The sequence below is a fragment of the Neolamprologus multifasciatus genome, chromosome 16 (assembly GCF_963576455.1).
Source record: "Neolamprologus multifasciatus chromosome 16, fNeoMul1.2, whole genome shotgun sequence".
Classification (NCBI taxonomy): domain Eukaryota; kingdom Metazoa; phylum Chordata; class Actinopteri; order Cichliformes; family Cichlidae; genus Neolamprologus; species Neolamprologus multifasciatus.
The window spans coordinates 3,510,327-3,526,613 of NC_140454.1; the positions used below are offsets into that span (position 1 = coordinate 3,510,327).

At 41.7% G+C, this 16,287-nt stretch overlaps 1 protein-coding gene across 3 annotated transcripts in view; it reads right to left on the minus strand.

Moving 5' to 3' along the window:
* Positions 1–11,738, minus strand: part of klf7b (Kruppel like factor 7b) — a 74,379-nt gene extending 62,641 nt beyond the window's left edge. For all 3 annotated transcript variants that reach the window (XR_014869866.1, XR_014869865.1, XM_085136013.1), the window contains exon 1: positions 11,197–11,738. Coding sequence is in view for 1 of the 3 variants with exons in the window: in XM_085136013.1 (XP_084992139.1) it covers positions 11,197–11,298 (102 nt within the window). In the remaining 2 variants the exon portion in view is untranslated. The remainder of the gene's footprint in view (positions 1–11,196) is intronic.
* Positions 11,739–16,287: the final 4,549 nt, after the last annotated feature.

Below are 16,287 nucleotides of genomic sequence, written 5' to 3' on the forward strand. Positions count from 1 at the left end.
ATTTTTACAAACCAGTTCTGGTTCATCTGTTTCATTCAACGATCCGCTTTCGCTCTTCTCATTCTCCATCGCCATCATGCTTTTTCCGCCATGTGCGTATGAAAACAAAGGCACTGCGCATGCACGTTTTACCCATATTCTATCGCGATATTTCATTTTCTTATTGTTGCCCAACATTTGGAACATTTTGGGCCCAAAGTGAGAATTCTTTTCTTACATAACTTCATGAATTGTTCGGTTTTTTTAACTAACAGACTGAGTTACAATTTAATAAAAAATCTACTGGCACATTTGAAACCCATAGTTTGGTCTTCACTCTATTATATGAAATCTTTGTGAAATCAATGGCGATGCATGCATGTGTAAGTCCTTCCTGGATGGTGTACTGCCAGCTGTTGGCCTTGGCAAGCTAGCACACACATACACTCATTTCCTCAGCCACTGTCAACATCCTCTGCACACTACGAATGATGTCATTGCCCAAACACAAACACACACTCACTGCATGTGAGCACTCAGGTGGCTGATGGTTAAGTACAAACTAAAAGCTAGAAACTAAAAAGAAATGAAAGGTTTGCAAAGTTTAGCAAACCTGGAAAATAGTGCCATGCAGTTAAAGGTAAAATTTTACATTTTGTGCATTTATTGGCTAAAATAAAAGGGAGACTCCCAGAAAATCACATTATAAAAGAGCTGCAGCAGCACTTCTGGAACATCGTGACATTTCAGTGCACGAAAGATGTTTCTGGCCAAACACGGCATGTTTTTGTTAGCTATCCTTTTTGGGATTTCTACCAATGTTCCACTTTTGTAGTAATAAATGGGGGGAAGAGGAAGCTGGCCCTACAGTGTCACTGTTTATTTGGAAAAATTGGTTTCTGTCTGCCTTTATATGACGACTTGATCAACTTTTCCACCTCGGTCCAGCGAGGCAAGTGAGGCATTTCCTCGAATTCCTAGCATCGCACTTCCATTTTAAATGTGCAAATTCAAAATGTGCATAAACAAAGAGGCGTCTGGAAGACAACGGGGGGAGCAGTAAAGGAGGGAGGTAGGCAGAGAGAGAGAAAGAGAGATGGCTGAGTAGAGAATAAGAGGCCTGGATGGATGCCAGGTCACAAGTCTTTATCCCTGAGCCAATTGGTCTGCAAACACTAGCTCAGCAGGATGTGGAGACACAAACACACAATACAACACACCTGTGTTGAGTGCGTGTGAGAGTGCGTCTCACCCGAGCTCAGCCTGTGATCACCACGAGGACTTCTCTTAATAAAAGCGGATAAAATCAGACACTCCTGGGTTTTTTTATTTTCCAATAACGTCCCGAATACAAGTGCATTTATCTACAAACTCCATTCTAAAAGCAGAAAAGAGAAGCTAAAAAAACCAGACCTGCTTACTGTAATTATTGTGATACACTGTATCCTGTAATCCACTTAAACATCTGACAGAAAGAGCTGCTTTGCAATGAAACTGACATATTTTTCTAATGTAAAAATCTGCTTATTGAAAGATAACAGCGCTGTCAGTTACTGAGGATGGAGTCATAAACTTTTCAGGTGTCAAATCAATGGGAACCAGACACAACATCATCACTTATTTCGATGGGGTCTATTTAAATAAACAGCTTCTGATTTTTTTTGTTTCTTTTTTAGTTCTGATGTCCGACAGAACACAATTATATAGAATTGAAATGGTTACAAATCGCAGGCTGTTCCCAGGCTCAGCACCTTCAGTGCTGCAGAGCGTGTTGTTAACTTAGCATCTTAGCACCCAGTCTCCCACTGCTTCCAGTACTCTCTCCACCAGAGCCGCGCGAAACCGATAGCTCTTCAGATCTGAAGGCAGGTAATGCAGCAGACAAGAACCGATCCTAAAATACCACAAAAAAGCAAGTGGGAAATCGATATATATGCAACACATGACATATAATAGGATGATTCACTACACAATAGCACATTCCCACCGTGTGCTTGAAGCATGAAGATATGAATGGGTAAATCTCCTTGTAAACTGTAGTAATCGCGCTCCATGGTGAATACTGCTGGAGAGTTGCCCTCCATAGAAAACCACTCATCTTGAAAGATCAGGGCTATGGCTTTCACAGTATAAGCTCTCTCCATCACGAGTGCAGTTCATTTGTTCTGCTTTCCTGCCGCGGCAGTCTGACTGCTCACTTTCTTATCTAATCTCTGCCACCGTAGACTGAATGCCTTATTCACTTACTGAATTATGGGTTCCCGGGCAAGTGCCTATGTGTGTGTGTGTGTCTGTGTGTGTGCGTTTGACTCGAGCGATTTCAAATTATGAGGAAAAGACAATAACTGTGTGTGTTTGGAGCACGATAAAAAAGAAAGTGAATGAATGCAGTGATTAGAGCGGCTCATATTGAAGGCAGAATTGGCAGCAGCTTCCACACTGTAAGAAGTGGAGCAGCGTGCTTGTGTGTCAATGCCTCTGTTTACTGTTACCAGAGATGGGCAGTAACGCGTTACTTGTAATGCGTTACTGTAATCCGATTACTTTTTAAGGTAACGAGTAAAGTAAGGGATTACTATTGCAAAAACGGTAATTAGATTACCGTTACTTTCCCGTAGGAACGCTGCGTTACTGCGTTACTAAAACCGTGATTTTTTTTGCGAGAATGTCTCATGACAGTGACGTAAGCGAGTGCGACGTTCGTGACAACAGCTGTGTGCAGATCAACAATGGATCATATATCGAGTGCAGAGAGAGTATGAGCGTGCAGCGTTTAAAGTGTGGAAGTACTGACCTCACTTTGAGTTTGATTCCATAAAAAGTGACAAAAACATTAGTGTCCGTTGTGCGTGGGAAGAAAACTTCTTTTTACAGCGAAAAAAAACCCTAAACTTCCGAGCAAGCACCGAGTAGCTACGACGTAATGGGAAACTCACAGAGAAACTCGCGGATTCTTCCACTGACCGCTGCACACCTGCACCAGGGTAACCCTCCGCCTACCCCACTCCTGCTTTACAGGTGAAAATAGAGCAACAGGACCGCTAGTCTTTGATTTTATTTATTTTCTGCTGTGTTTTACTTGCATCTATTTGAAAGACTGAGTGTAAACACACAAAAATATTTTATTTTATGTGCTGGAATGTGCAGAAAATAGGTTTAAATGTTAAACTAATTTCTTCCAGTCAGTGAATGTTGCATATAATTATATTTTTGCTTGATGCATAAAGTTAAAAGATTAAAACTAATAAAACAAGTTTTAAAAAGAGACTTTTCCATTTGATTACATTTTGTATGATGATTATGTAGAAAAAGTAGAATTGGGCTGAAAGATCTATCACTTTATCACCTATTCAGGTTGTAAATCGTGTTTTTAAAAAGTAACTAAGTAATTAATTACTTTTGAAAATAAGTAATCAGTAAAGTAACGAGATTACTTCTTTGGGGAAGTAATCAGTAATTAGTTTTTTCAAGTAACTTGACTAACACTGACTGTTACAGCCTTAAATGCTTCTCTGATTTGTGCCGGTCACTGGATTGTAATATCTGCAAGAACTTCCTAATTGTGAATGTGTCAGAATTTCATAGTGGGGTTCATTTTAATCATTGAAAAGTGTCATGTATCACCCAAACGCACAGCATCATCTATGCCGAGCTACGCACTGTAGGTTTTTTGGAGGACTGCAAACAACTCTTCTGCATAGGCAAATACCTACGCAAACAGACACAGCCGCTGTACCATAAAGTTCCCGGGTAGTCCAACCCAGCATGCAGAGGGCTAATAGTAGGTCAGCCTAGACTAGTCGCCAGGATGAAAAACGAAGACAAACAGGGCTTCTGCCAATCAGTCTAAACACGGCAAGTTTCAGTTAGGAATGGAAACACTCGCGTTAACACGATGAGGTCTGGTGCCTCTAAAAGTTGTAGCTGCAGATGTGAAATATTTCTGACAGCTACAATATCAGCAAAGGTGTCGAAAAAAAGAAGTGTAAGATGTATGAAAATTGACAGAAGCACTAACACAATTCAGCTGGAGCGATCGCGTTTTATATATCGTGGAAGTCACAGCTGCTTTTGGTTTAATTTCCAGTAACACAATCCTCCATCACAGAAGGCTCATGTGAGGAGTGAAGGCTGTACCGACCGATTCAAAAGATGAGCTACTGCAGCTCAAGCTGTCGAAAAAGGTGATGCTGGTTCTGATAGAAAGGCGTCAGAATACACAGTGATCACAGTTTGTTGCTTATGGGGTTGAATAGTCACAGACCAGTCATGATGCCCAAGCTGGCCACTGAAAACGCCAACATTGGGCACTTGAGCATCAACACTGGACCACGGAGCAATGAAAGAAGGCGGCGTGATCTCATGAATCATGTTTTCTTTTGCATCATATGGAAAGCCGAGAGCAAGTGTGAAGGCAAGCAGGCAGAGGCAGTGTGATACTCTGGGCAATATTCTGCTGGGAATCCTTGGGTCCTGCCATCCATGTGGGTGTTACTTTGATATGTACCACATACCTAAGCATTTCTGCAGACCATGCACCTAGGGCTGTTCGATATAACGATATATATCAGATGACGATATAAAAACGTCTATCGTTTCATTTTATGCTATCATTTGTTTCGTGGTGTCACAAAATAAACAGTTTACGGCAATATTTTTTCATGGTTTTGATGGTCACTGTAGTGGTTATATTAATTTATTAAAGTTCTCTCTGTCTCTTATATTTAATATAATATAGCCTGTTTTTATGCGTTGTCGTTAGCAACAATTACGGTAACACCATGCGTGTCCGCTTGTTTATGTTCCACATAAACCTTTCACAATAAAGCTCAAGATCCTGTTGAGACTTTTCAAAATAAACTGAATCACGTGAAAGAGCAGATTATTTACAGATGAGAAGTAAAAAAGAGCCGCCAGGTGCTAAAAAATAAACCTTAGAGTCAAACGTTAGAACAGGCTTTTCCCCGCAGCACGCCGTGTAATAAATACTCACAAAGAAAACGGCGGCCGTTACAACTTGTGTCTAAAAATGTATCGTTTCATGCATCGGTTAAAACACTCGACTCCAGCTACATGACGCGCAGCTGGAAACACTTCCTGCAAGTCGAGCTGCCCGAGATTCACAGAATTGACAGAAAATGTTACATTTTTGTGATTTATATCGTTATCGGGACGATAGATGTCTTATATCGGGATATGAGATTTTGGTCATATCGCACAGCCCTACATGTACCCCTGTCATTCCATGAAGACTACTGTTGAAAGCTAATTATAATGTACCTGGATAATGCACCTTGCCACAAAGCAGAAATGTTTTAGGAATGACTTTGAGGTGTTGACTTGGCATTCAATTGGCAATTTCAAGATTTCAGTCCAATCGAGCGTCTGTGGGATGTGCTGGACGAACTAGTCCGATTCACGAAGCCTCCACCTCACAACTTACAGGACTCAAAGAATCTGTTGCTAACATTTTGGTGTACCACAGCACACCTTCACTGGTCTAGTGGAGTCCATGCCTTACAGAGTCTGAGGTGTTTTGGCAGCAAAAAGGGGGACTAACACAATGTTAGGCACATGATCATAATGTCTGATCTGTTTCCCTCTAGACTAAAGGATGGATGCTGTCCGGTTAAGATGTGTTAATAAGTAAGCATAGCCTAAAAAGAGAAAAAGAGCTGAGAGGGATGAACTGTAAGGATAAAAGAACATTAACTAATATTATGCATTAAAAGCTGTAACCAAGACATCACAATTTTTATTCTTCATCTCTGGCTCTCTTCCACAGCACGTCTCCCTCCTCTAACTCCCCCAGCCGGTTATTAGAGATGACTGTCTCTAATAACCGGAGCAGCGGTCCCCAACCCCCGGGCCTCGGACCAGTACCAGTCCATGAGTCGTTTGGTACCGGGCCGCGAGAGTTGAGGCTCAGGTGTGAAATGTATAGTTTTCAGGGTTTTTATCGGTTTTCAGCGTTATTTTGTTATCGCTTTTATCGTTAACTCTGTTTTCCTGGGTCTTTTCACGTGTGTTATGAATAAATCTTCTTTTTTTCAGTACTGGTACTAGTTTTATTTTGTTGTATTTATCCGCGACACCTTAAAGGCCGGTCCATGAAAAGATTGTCGGGCATAAACCGGTCCGTGGCGCAAAAAAGGTTGGAGACCGCTGTGCTAGAGGCTTCTTCCTGTTAAACGGGAGTTCTTCCTTCCCACTGTCACCAAGTGCTTACTCATAGGGGCTCATCAATGTATAAAGTCTTTATCTTACAATATAAAGCATCTTGCGGTGACTGTTCTTGTCATTTGTCGCTATATAAATAAAACTGAATTGAATAAAACTTATCAATTCAGTTTTAAGTGGCTTTGTTTAAAAAGTAGATTTTCCGACATTTGAATCAAGCCACAGCTACATTTCTCTGTTCTGTTGTCTCTTTCTTTTTCTCTTCATTCCTTTGTTTTGTTTCCTCACTCATCTTCTTTTTGCGACCATGAGGAAGCAGCTGTGTTACACATACAATTACATAACTGTGTGTGTGTGTCTGCATTTACACACGCCAGGAAATGACACGGGCAGAAAGAAGATGAGAACAGAAAGGCGATGGACAAACATCTCTTCTCTCTGACTAACTTTCATCTGCCTTTATTCACTTTATCTGTCTTCTGGTGTCTCTCTCATCCTCTCCTCTCACTCCGTGTCTCGCTGCCCCTCCGTCCCCTCCATTCTTTCCTCCACCGCCACATACAGAGTTACTGGGCTGTGAAATGTGAAAAACTGCAGCATGCATGGCAATTCATTATCTTGTCAAACTTCCCCGGGCCTGCCCCAAGCCACGGGCAGACACAGAGAGACGAAAATGGGAGTGAGAAAGAGACATAGACAGAAAAAGGGGTTCATGTAATGGTCCATGCAGTAGGTTAACAGGTTACCAAGAAGATGAGGAGAAAGACAAGTTTTCGAGCCGAGTCGGTCAATTATTACTGGCGTGAGTTTTGATGTTCACGAGGCAAGCAACGGTTAAATTTCTGAGGATTCATTTTGAAAAGGCGCCGACCGATTGGCCAGAGCTATGTTTCATGGTTAAATCTACACACACACAACACTGGCAGACAGCATCCCTGAAAAAGATACAGGGTTGTAGGCTGGCCTAATGGAGACACTGTATCTCAGTGACACTGAGCTTGCTGGGCCAGCATAGTGCTGTAATGGTACCACAGCAAATAAATCAATCAGCCTGAAAGGAATTATGGACACACAGAGCATGTAAACTAAGGGACGAGATGAGAAAGAGACCGTGCGAGTCGGCCAGTTAAAAGCAGCGTTGGAATAGGCTCGACACCTGCAAAGATTGTCGACATAGCGTATTAGACTGTAAACGCAGATTTACAGTAACCACATGAAACGTCTGCTCCAGGGTTCAGTTTCGTCGTCCATTTTCCCCCTCATTCATCAGATTTTGGTGTAGCCTTGCTTTGAAATAAATGGATTACATCTAATTGGGGAGCCTGCATTTGCTATTTGATCCTTGAGCCACTCGGCACACACTCACAAATCCCCAAAGCCCATCACATCATCCCAAACCTGCAAAGATGCAGCAATTACACACAGACCATGGGCTCAATACTGTCGGAGGCACTAAGGCGGATAGGCAGGAGAGAGAGAGCGAGAGTGTGTTTTCCACATGTTTAGCCGTGATGCAAAAAGCCTGATAAAAGAGGCCTGTATGAGGAAACAAAGACCAGGAACAGGGACAGTCAGGAAAGATAAATGACATCCACAAATCTGCTTCCTTGTGTGTGTTGTTTGCCTGAGTGTGTGTCTGTGCGTGTGTGTTGTTCCGTCCATCTGACAGCAAACGGCCAATTACTGTCGAAAGTGGCGGGATGAGTCCTGCCAGACCACAGCTTTCCATTAGTGCATGCCAGCCAAGCGTGTGTGTGTGTGTGTGTGTGTGTGTGTGTGTGTGTGTGTGTGTGTGATGGAGTGAATAAGGGGATAGAAGAAGACAGAAGGAACAAGAGTAGGAAAAAAAACGTGGGTGTGCCTGGTTTATGTGTGTGTATGTTTGTCTTTCTCCCCTCTGCGTCGCCACTTGTGCAGATAAATTCGACAAAAACACATTTACATTTTTTTTCCTCCCTCTTTCGAAGCTTTGGCCTTCCATCCATAATCACCCAGCGCTTTCCACAACGAAAACTGAGTTTTCAATCAAAAACGCTCCCGCTGATGAAAATGAACTCTCACACAGCTGTTTGTACGGCTAAACAGCCGCAGGGTAAGTAAATGAATTCTTAATATTTTGGATGCTGTTTGAATGTCTTACCTGGAGGCATAAAATAGTATTTGATATTGTTTCTATGTGTTCATGTAGAGAGAGGTCAGGGAGGTTGCTAGCATAGCTTAGCACCAACACTGTGAGCAGGTGAAAACTGCTAGCTTCCACCAAAAAAAAAAGCTTGACGTTAGCCTTCTTTTCATTTAAAATGTTCCTACTAAGAAAACAACAGCAACTGCTTTGTACGCCAAAAAGTAGCTCTAAGCTATGTAGCTTGCTATTTGCTCATTAGCTACAAGAGACTTCAGTATTTAAAGCTAATGAGACACGTACATGTTATAACTTTGATAACTTGGAAGGCAACTTTGCCTTAAGTATTGGTGATAGGCTAGGCTAAGCATGTTTGGAACAATCACTGCAAAAAAAAAAAGAAAGAAAACCTACTGATTAATTTACATGTTGTTACTAACCAGTCCTGCTGATTGGCAGGAAGTAGCTCAAAGCTAACTAGCCATAACAGGAGCGAGCTAATTAGAAGAGCCTGCTTTAGACTGGCTCAGTAATACTGTAGATATGAAGTGGCTGACCTACGAAAGGCTTTGAGTCTTCTACACGTCTTGTAAGCTAAGTAATGAAGGACTACATTTCTGTTGCATTTAGCTTCAAGTTAGCGCTTCTATCTTGGAAAAGCTTTAAAAAAAATCTCTTGATTACCCTAATTAACCTGATTACTGCGTGCATTACCTTGCACGTACAGTTAAGGACTTTCCTATGCTCAGTTTGTAACACAAGAATGAACTATGATTTTTGGTATGAAGACACCACATACACTTCAATGGCAAAGAACAACAACCAGTACAAATTTTACCCCAGTGTGAAGTACAGTGGGGGGGTAAAACTGCTCAGCAGAGGGCAGCGTCAGCTCTTTTTGTGTGGCAACTATTTTATTTACCTAGATGGTATTGCTTTTGTTGCTGTGGAGTAGCTCTGTGTGTGTGTGTGTTTTATGTATGCATTAACCTTTATCTTTTATTTTTGGCACAGATATCCAAGCAAATATTTGCAAGAAAATCAATAACTCAGGTGTCCAAGACACGATGTCCTGGACAGCAAACAGGAATAAAGACTGCTCCAACTCACCAGACTAGTCCTAATTAGTTTTTCTCCTCAACACTCTTAATCAATTAACATATAACAGACAGAAAAAAATAGGTTACTGTGGCTGAAAGTGTGTGCTGTTTGCACTAAAAATAGGATGAGACATTGTGAATTTGTGTCAGTAAGACAGTCATAGAGGAGAACCGCAGTTTGGGCTTTATTCAGCACCGTGGGAATTATCATGCTTCTACTACTCAAATACATGAAACAGAGCAATCCAGCATTGTTGGAGTGGACTGTGCCATGCAGGGGTCCACTGGGGGATTTTTGATGGACTGATTTACTGAACATTAGATTTCATATAAAGGCACCCACACACTTATAAGTGTAAGGTGGATTCCAATTAACAGACATTTCCATTTCTCAAGTTCAAGCAGGGAAAACTTAAGTGAAAATATCACCTGTGATTGGTTAGCAAATCGTAAAACATGACTCATACGATATACTGTGTTGCTTCGCCTTTTAAACATCGCCTCTGTGTGTGAAACAGAAAAAATGAAAGATGTGGTACATCTGGACCCACAGACCACAAAACTCGCGTGGCTGTACGTACTCCGCGCAGAGAAAATTGCACTTTATCTGTTTCATGCCATTAAAATGAAGATTTTATATTTGAATAAAAATGTTATAAAATAGTCTGCGGGCTCGCATGAAGGGTCCACTGTATGTTCTATAGAGGGTGACGTGCTCAATGCATAATTCAACAGGATTATCTGCAAACAAACAGTGGCAGATGTGGATATATTATTTAAGATCAAGTCACTTGGTATTAAGCATGTGTCCATTTTCCACAGCTGCCCTCTCTCTCCTCCAGTGTGTGTGTGTGTGTGTGTGTTAGTCCAAACATATCTGATCCATCGATCACATCAGCCACACTAAAGCGGCATCACGCTCTCGGATTTAGACACTCAAATGGGCTCAGACTGCAAAGACACAAATTTCACTTTCACCTTCACTTCGCGTCTGACCCCGTCAGTTACATCAGTGACAGCCTACAATTTTGCCCACAGTCTACAACAGCGCAGATCAATCAAGGTTTCCCAGTAAAGTTACCAAAAAAAGGTTAATTTAATTTTAAAACTACATAAGAGCGCTCAGACTTTTCAGTCTAGCGTTAAAAACAACACTGGAGTAACTTTAAAAGGGTAAAGCATCCTCATCTGCTTCTCATCTGACAAACTGAACGTCGATCCCTTTCTCTCTGCCTCGTGGAAAAAAGCTATCATCACCAAAACTACAAGCAAAATTAGACGGAAGCAAATTTTTCACTTTCAGAGTTTCATCCACAGCATTCAAACGTTGGCGCTATGCATATCCTGGATGTGGCCACATGTTTCTCACATTTAAGTTCAAAATCATAGCGGTGGATTTCACGGAGTAATAGCGTCATGCTTCTGCTTTTAAATTGTTAATAAGATGCTTTAATGAAGCCGAAAGTGTGGTTAAAGGGAATAAAAGGGATCATTTGTATGACTAGAGGGTTTTTACGCATTTTTGGGGGGATACTGTTTAGCTATTAGTGCGTAAAGCTCCGTGCTTATTCCCCCCACCCGCGCCTGTTTTCCATGCGTGTGCGTGTTTTCTCCTGTCAGCGAACCTCGCCGTGCTCCATGTGAGCAGAGAAAAAAAAAGACGCAACTACACGGGGCTCTCGCTGGCGCTCACGAGCGCTCCTCTGGTGCAAAACACTACAGGCACACGCGGAAAACAGCAACCCAGCGCACGCATCCCAGTTTCTAAGCCCGTCAGTTTCCCGGAAAAGAGGAGAAAAACGCATCGTTTCTGACCTGCTGCCAGTTCTCCTCCAGGGAAGGCATCGCAGAGAAATAACCAGTGTCGTGGACGAGTTGGAGTTCCTGGAAAATACTGTAATTCGCCAACACATCCATGCTCGAAAAAAAAGAAAAAAAAGAAGAAGTCAGTAAAGAAGTCCAGAATCCAAACGATAGAAACGCACTTCTTCTTTCTTCTCCTCACACTTGACAGATTAAAGAAACAAATTTTAGAAAACAAAAACCCCCAAAAACAAAACAAAAATGTAAAAAAAAGCCCAAATCTGGTGCGGATGAGCGCACCTGAGCACTTTGATGAAAAAAAGAAAAACAAAAAGCTGAGAGGGAAAGAAGAGTTGATAATTTGATCTCTGTCAGTGCTATCCCGTCTCCTCTCCGCTCGCTCTGTCACGCCTCTCTCCTCAGTCCTGGCTTGGGGGGTGCCAGATCTATTTCCGCATTGCCAGATTGCCAATCGGTCTCAGTACAAGCCGCCAGGTTGCCAGGTTTGCTCCTCCAGCAGCAGACTGGACCCCGCTGCAATTCCAAGCGACCGGTGCGAGAGGGGAGGGGAGCAGAGGAGGAGCCACCTGTCAGTCAATTTCATGCGTGACCTTATAAGGTAAATAGGGTTGATGATGTCACTGGCGTCCAATTAAGGAGGCGAGGAGAAAGAGTGAGAGGGGCGGAGCATTCAGGGGATTCAGAGTCGCTATTGGCTGGAGCGGGCTGTCAGTCCGGCTGTAGATGGACGTGAGGGGTGAGTTATTTTTAGAGGCCTATATAAAAGCGCCAGCATTCCACTCTCAGTTATTACAGACTGCACAAGCAGCGAGGAGAGGAACCACGGAGAGAAGCCACCGCCGCTGCGAGGAAACAGTGACAAACTAATGTAAGCCGCCCCATGAAACTGCACAAAGAAGTGGAAGTAGCATGAGTAATGGGATGAGGTGTGAAAATAAAAATGTGTGTGTTTGTTTTTTTTCTTTGGTGGTGTGACAGAAGCTTCCATGTGGTTTTCACGTGGCTACACAGTGAGCACTGATGCAGAGGGGAGAGCTCAGCGCCATCCACCCACCTGATCAGTTTACATGTTGTTGTTTTTTTAGTTTAAATAAAGCTACATTTTACACATTTTTTCACACAATAAATATAACCTTCACCGTTTAACACCCACTTCTTCAAAAAATAAGTTTGCCTGCACTCTACAGTTCAGTTTCCCTTCCTAAGATATATTTTGATTGAGTGATTACAGGAGAATATGCAGCTTTTGAAGCACGTGGTGCATCCATACCTCCTCTATAAGTCTCACCTGTGCAACTCCAGGAACATAAGACTGGATGAGACTCCATAAAACCATTATGCAAACCTCTTCACCCAGCTGCAGCCATTGCTTGCTTTAAATATTATTCAGTATGCAGTATTCTGATTGGCTTCAGGTGAACCTGAGGCCACTCCTCCACCAAATTGTTCTAGTTGGGTCTGAATAGTGCAAATTATATGTAAATAACCTCTGAAACAATATGCTGGAGCCAGCAGTACCCTGTGGAGAGATAGATTTAGAGCAGGGGTGTCAAACTCAAATACACAGTGGGCCAAAATTCAAAACTGGAACTAAGTCGCGGGCCAACGTTAATATTTATTGACAAAAAAATCTTCCTCCAGATATAAGAATGAATCTCTTCTTATGGACTCAAACAAGTTTTGCTGAAAAACTGAATATGGAACAAGCAAAGCTTAATACTAAACAATATATATATATTAGCTGTATAATACCAGTAGGCCAGCTCTGATAGTAATAATAATAATTTGGTATGGCTTCGCGGGCCAAATGTAATTAGGCTGCGGGCCAAATTTGGCCCACGGGCCAGAGTTTGACACCTATGATTTAGAGAAATCAAACCAAATTTGATAAATAAAATAGAGACTTGTTTAAAATAAACGTAATATTCATAAAAATGAGCCGTGAAGGCTCTGAAAGCATAAATTTGTTAATATTAGAGCTTAGAGAGAAAAACAAACATAATCAAATATAAATAGCTTTTTACTGTTTCCTTGTCTTGTTGTTCATTGTGATCTATTTGATATTACTAACCTTTTTTTTATTATTACTATTGAAAACTGAAGTAACTGTCTGTCTTCAGGCTTCAGGATCCGACAGACGGGATCCGCTTGACTTGTTAAAGGCTTTTAAAGGATCAGATGGCAGAAATAATTTCCACGCTCTGAAAGTGTTTGATGGGGAGCACCGTTTTATAAAACCACTATGGGCAGTTTTTCTCACAGGATGATTGGATCTTTTGTCACATCCTTCCTCTCTTCTCTGCTTAATTTCTTTCTTTGTTTTTCCATCACTTACCTCCCGTCAGTTCCTCTGCTTCTCTTCCACTTTCCTCCTTCTCTAGCTACTGTGACAAATGAGAGTAACTGCTGGCAGTGGCGGATCTAGAAAATTTGGTGCAAAGGAGGGCCAAGATGTCTAGGGAGGGTGGCACATACCACTTCAGAGAAGTATGTAAAAATCCCCCATATGTAAATGGAGGCAATAAAATATCCACAAAAACACTTTTATAACAAATAAGCAATTAGTTTTCACAAGTATTTTAACTTGTAAAGAGGGGGCTTTACTGGAGGGGCAGTTGTCCCCCCTTGCCCCCCCCTGTAGAGTCACTCCTGACTGCATGTAAATGTGACAGATTGATAATCAGCCTTAATAAATAACGCTGAGGTCACTAAAGTTTAGAGATTTGAAACATGGATGGAAAGATTGGCGATGATAAAGAAGGAGTCACGAATGATCTGAAACTGACGGGCAGTGTGCTGAAACAAGAACATCATGCAAAATCACTTGAACGTGTTCATCTAAGGTAGGACAGAATAGTGCAAAATCGAAATGCCAGTAGAGCAGGTTATTTTCCACTAAATCGATTTCATGCTCATCCCACAGCTAAATGAGTGAAAGGCCAGATCAAATGTTCCTGAAATAAGCCTAGATTGCTTCCACCTGTTCTCTTATGTAACAGCCACATAGTGAGGATTTACGTGGCGCCCAGTTAACACTTGCCTTGTGCGCTTGTGCGCCTTCTTGCTCTGTCTCCGCTTCTTCTCATCTCTGGAGACCTTCGGCTCGTCTCGGAGGAATATGAGGGCCAGATGGCTTCTAGATCAGCTGTTTCAGGACACTTTCCCCATTGATTTTCACAGCTCTGTCTGCCGCTGAAGGAAGAGAGGAAAGAGGAAGGAGCAGGAGTCAGAGAGCAGGGGTCTGGGGGTGGAGGAGTATGGATCAATATTCTACTGACCCTCTATAAGATGCCCTCAGAAGATTTGCATGCAATTAAACAACAGAATAAAAGAATCATTATCATGTTTACTTTGAATAACTTCCACTCAATGCTGCTTTCACCCCATCTGCTGCCTGTACTGTTACCATTAAAGTTACAGCTGCACTTTGCTTTCTTCTTCTGTTGTTGTAAAAAAAGATGGAGAACAACAGAAAACAGGAAAATAAAAGAAATGGAAAATGATAAGAATAAAAAATAAAAAGAAAAGGAGAATTTTTTTCATTTTGTGGCGAGATGAATCTAAGTGGTTACATGTTTTCAGTTTCTGGCTAAAATTACCAAGCTCCATAAGAGGAGAAAACAAAGGGAAAAACAGAGAGAAAGTGTGTGCGTGTGTGTGGGCTGCATTTTTGCCTACACACAGCTACACAGAATCTGGGCATTGCTTCCTAGATCCTCACACACTCAGTGTTGTAATCTTATTATTGTGTTGTGTTGTTTTGGCAAAAAATGTTGCAATGAGAGGGGAAGGAGAATAAAGGATTGTTTCACTGCACTGGAACTTCAAGCTTTCAAGGATGACATTTATAATCCTTACCAGACTTAAATGATTAAAAAATACAGAACTACAAGACTATCAGAGGAGATGAACCTTCTATTGCTAAGTAAGTGTAAATCATTTTAAGGTTTAATTTAGACATTTATGTTCACCTCATATTCATTTTATACCTTTAGAAACTCAGAAAAGCCTCCATGCTGGCAGTTACTTGTGTTTTCACTGGTAAATGTCAGGAGAACCGTCATTGTCCAAAGTTTCTTGTTCTAAAATGTATCGCACAGGAAAGGACTTTTCCTGTCATTCAACTTCTCACTACTGGGAGGATTGTTTTTGGTTTGGGCTACAGTGGGTAGAGCGTGCAGGAGGCAGGACACGCGCTGAACACTTTGTAGTTGTAAATTCAGTAGACTGGCACTAATGTCACAATGGTGCAAATCAACTTTTGTGCTCACACACACCACCGCTGTCAGGTAAGCTCTGAAAGCTCAGAGTGCATCTGTAAAAAAGAAGAAGCAGAAATAATCAAGATGTCGGTGAAGAAGGTAAAAATTTGATCCAGGGTTTTGATTGGTGCTGAGGCAACAAGAACCTTTTAATTTTCTTTATTGACATTTCATCAGTCAAGAGTCTACTGCTGGCTGGCATAAAGCCCCATGCTTTCAGAAGGTATATTTACATGTCTAACACTGTGGTGAGAGGGCCAAAGTGTAGTTTACTTTGCATAGTGAAATCTATAAACTGCAAAAAAAAAAAAAAAAAAAAGGAAAGTCTAAGAAAGATCTAAGAAAAAGAACTGTAGATTTACACAAGTTAGGAAGGCCTCTGGAAGCTGTTTCTAAACAACTCTACGATCATTAGTTCAACATACTTGACAGTTTGAGTCTGGAAGAACCCAAACTGTCACCCTCAAACGACAGGAAATTGGTTAGGATGCTCAGGAACAATCCAGAAACCACCAAGCCTCAAGCCTGCCATCAATTGGAAACTGCTGGAACACCATCGTCACTCACCGCTGTAAAAGTAAGTTTTATATTTGTATAGGGTGGCTGTAGCCCAGGTTGCTCTGCAATGCATTCATAGGAGTATAAATGTGTGAGAATGTTTGATAGAAAGCAGTTACACATTTAAAAACAGTGCCTGCATGAATAGGTGTGAATGGGTGAAGGGGCATGTTGTTCAAAGTGCTTCGGGTGCTCAGGTAGAGTAGAAAAATGCAAGAATCAGTCCATTTATCATTTATGTCACCATGAACTAAGAGAGTGC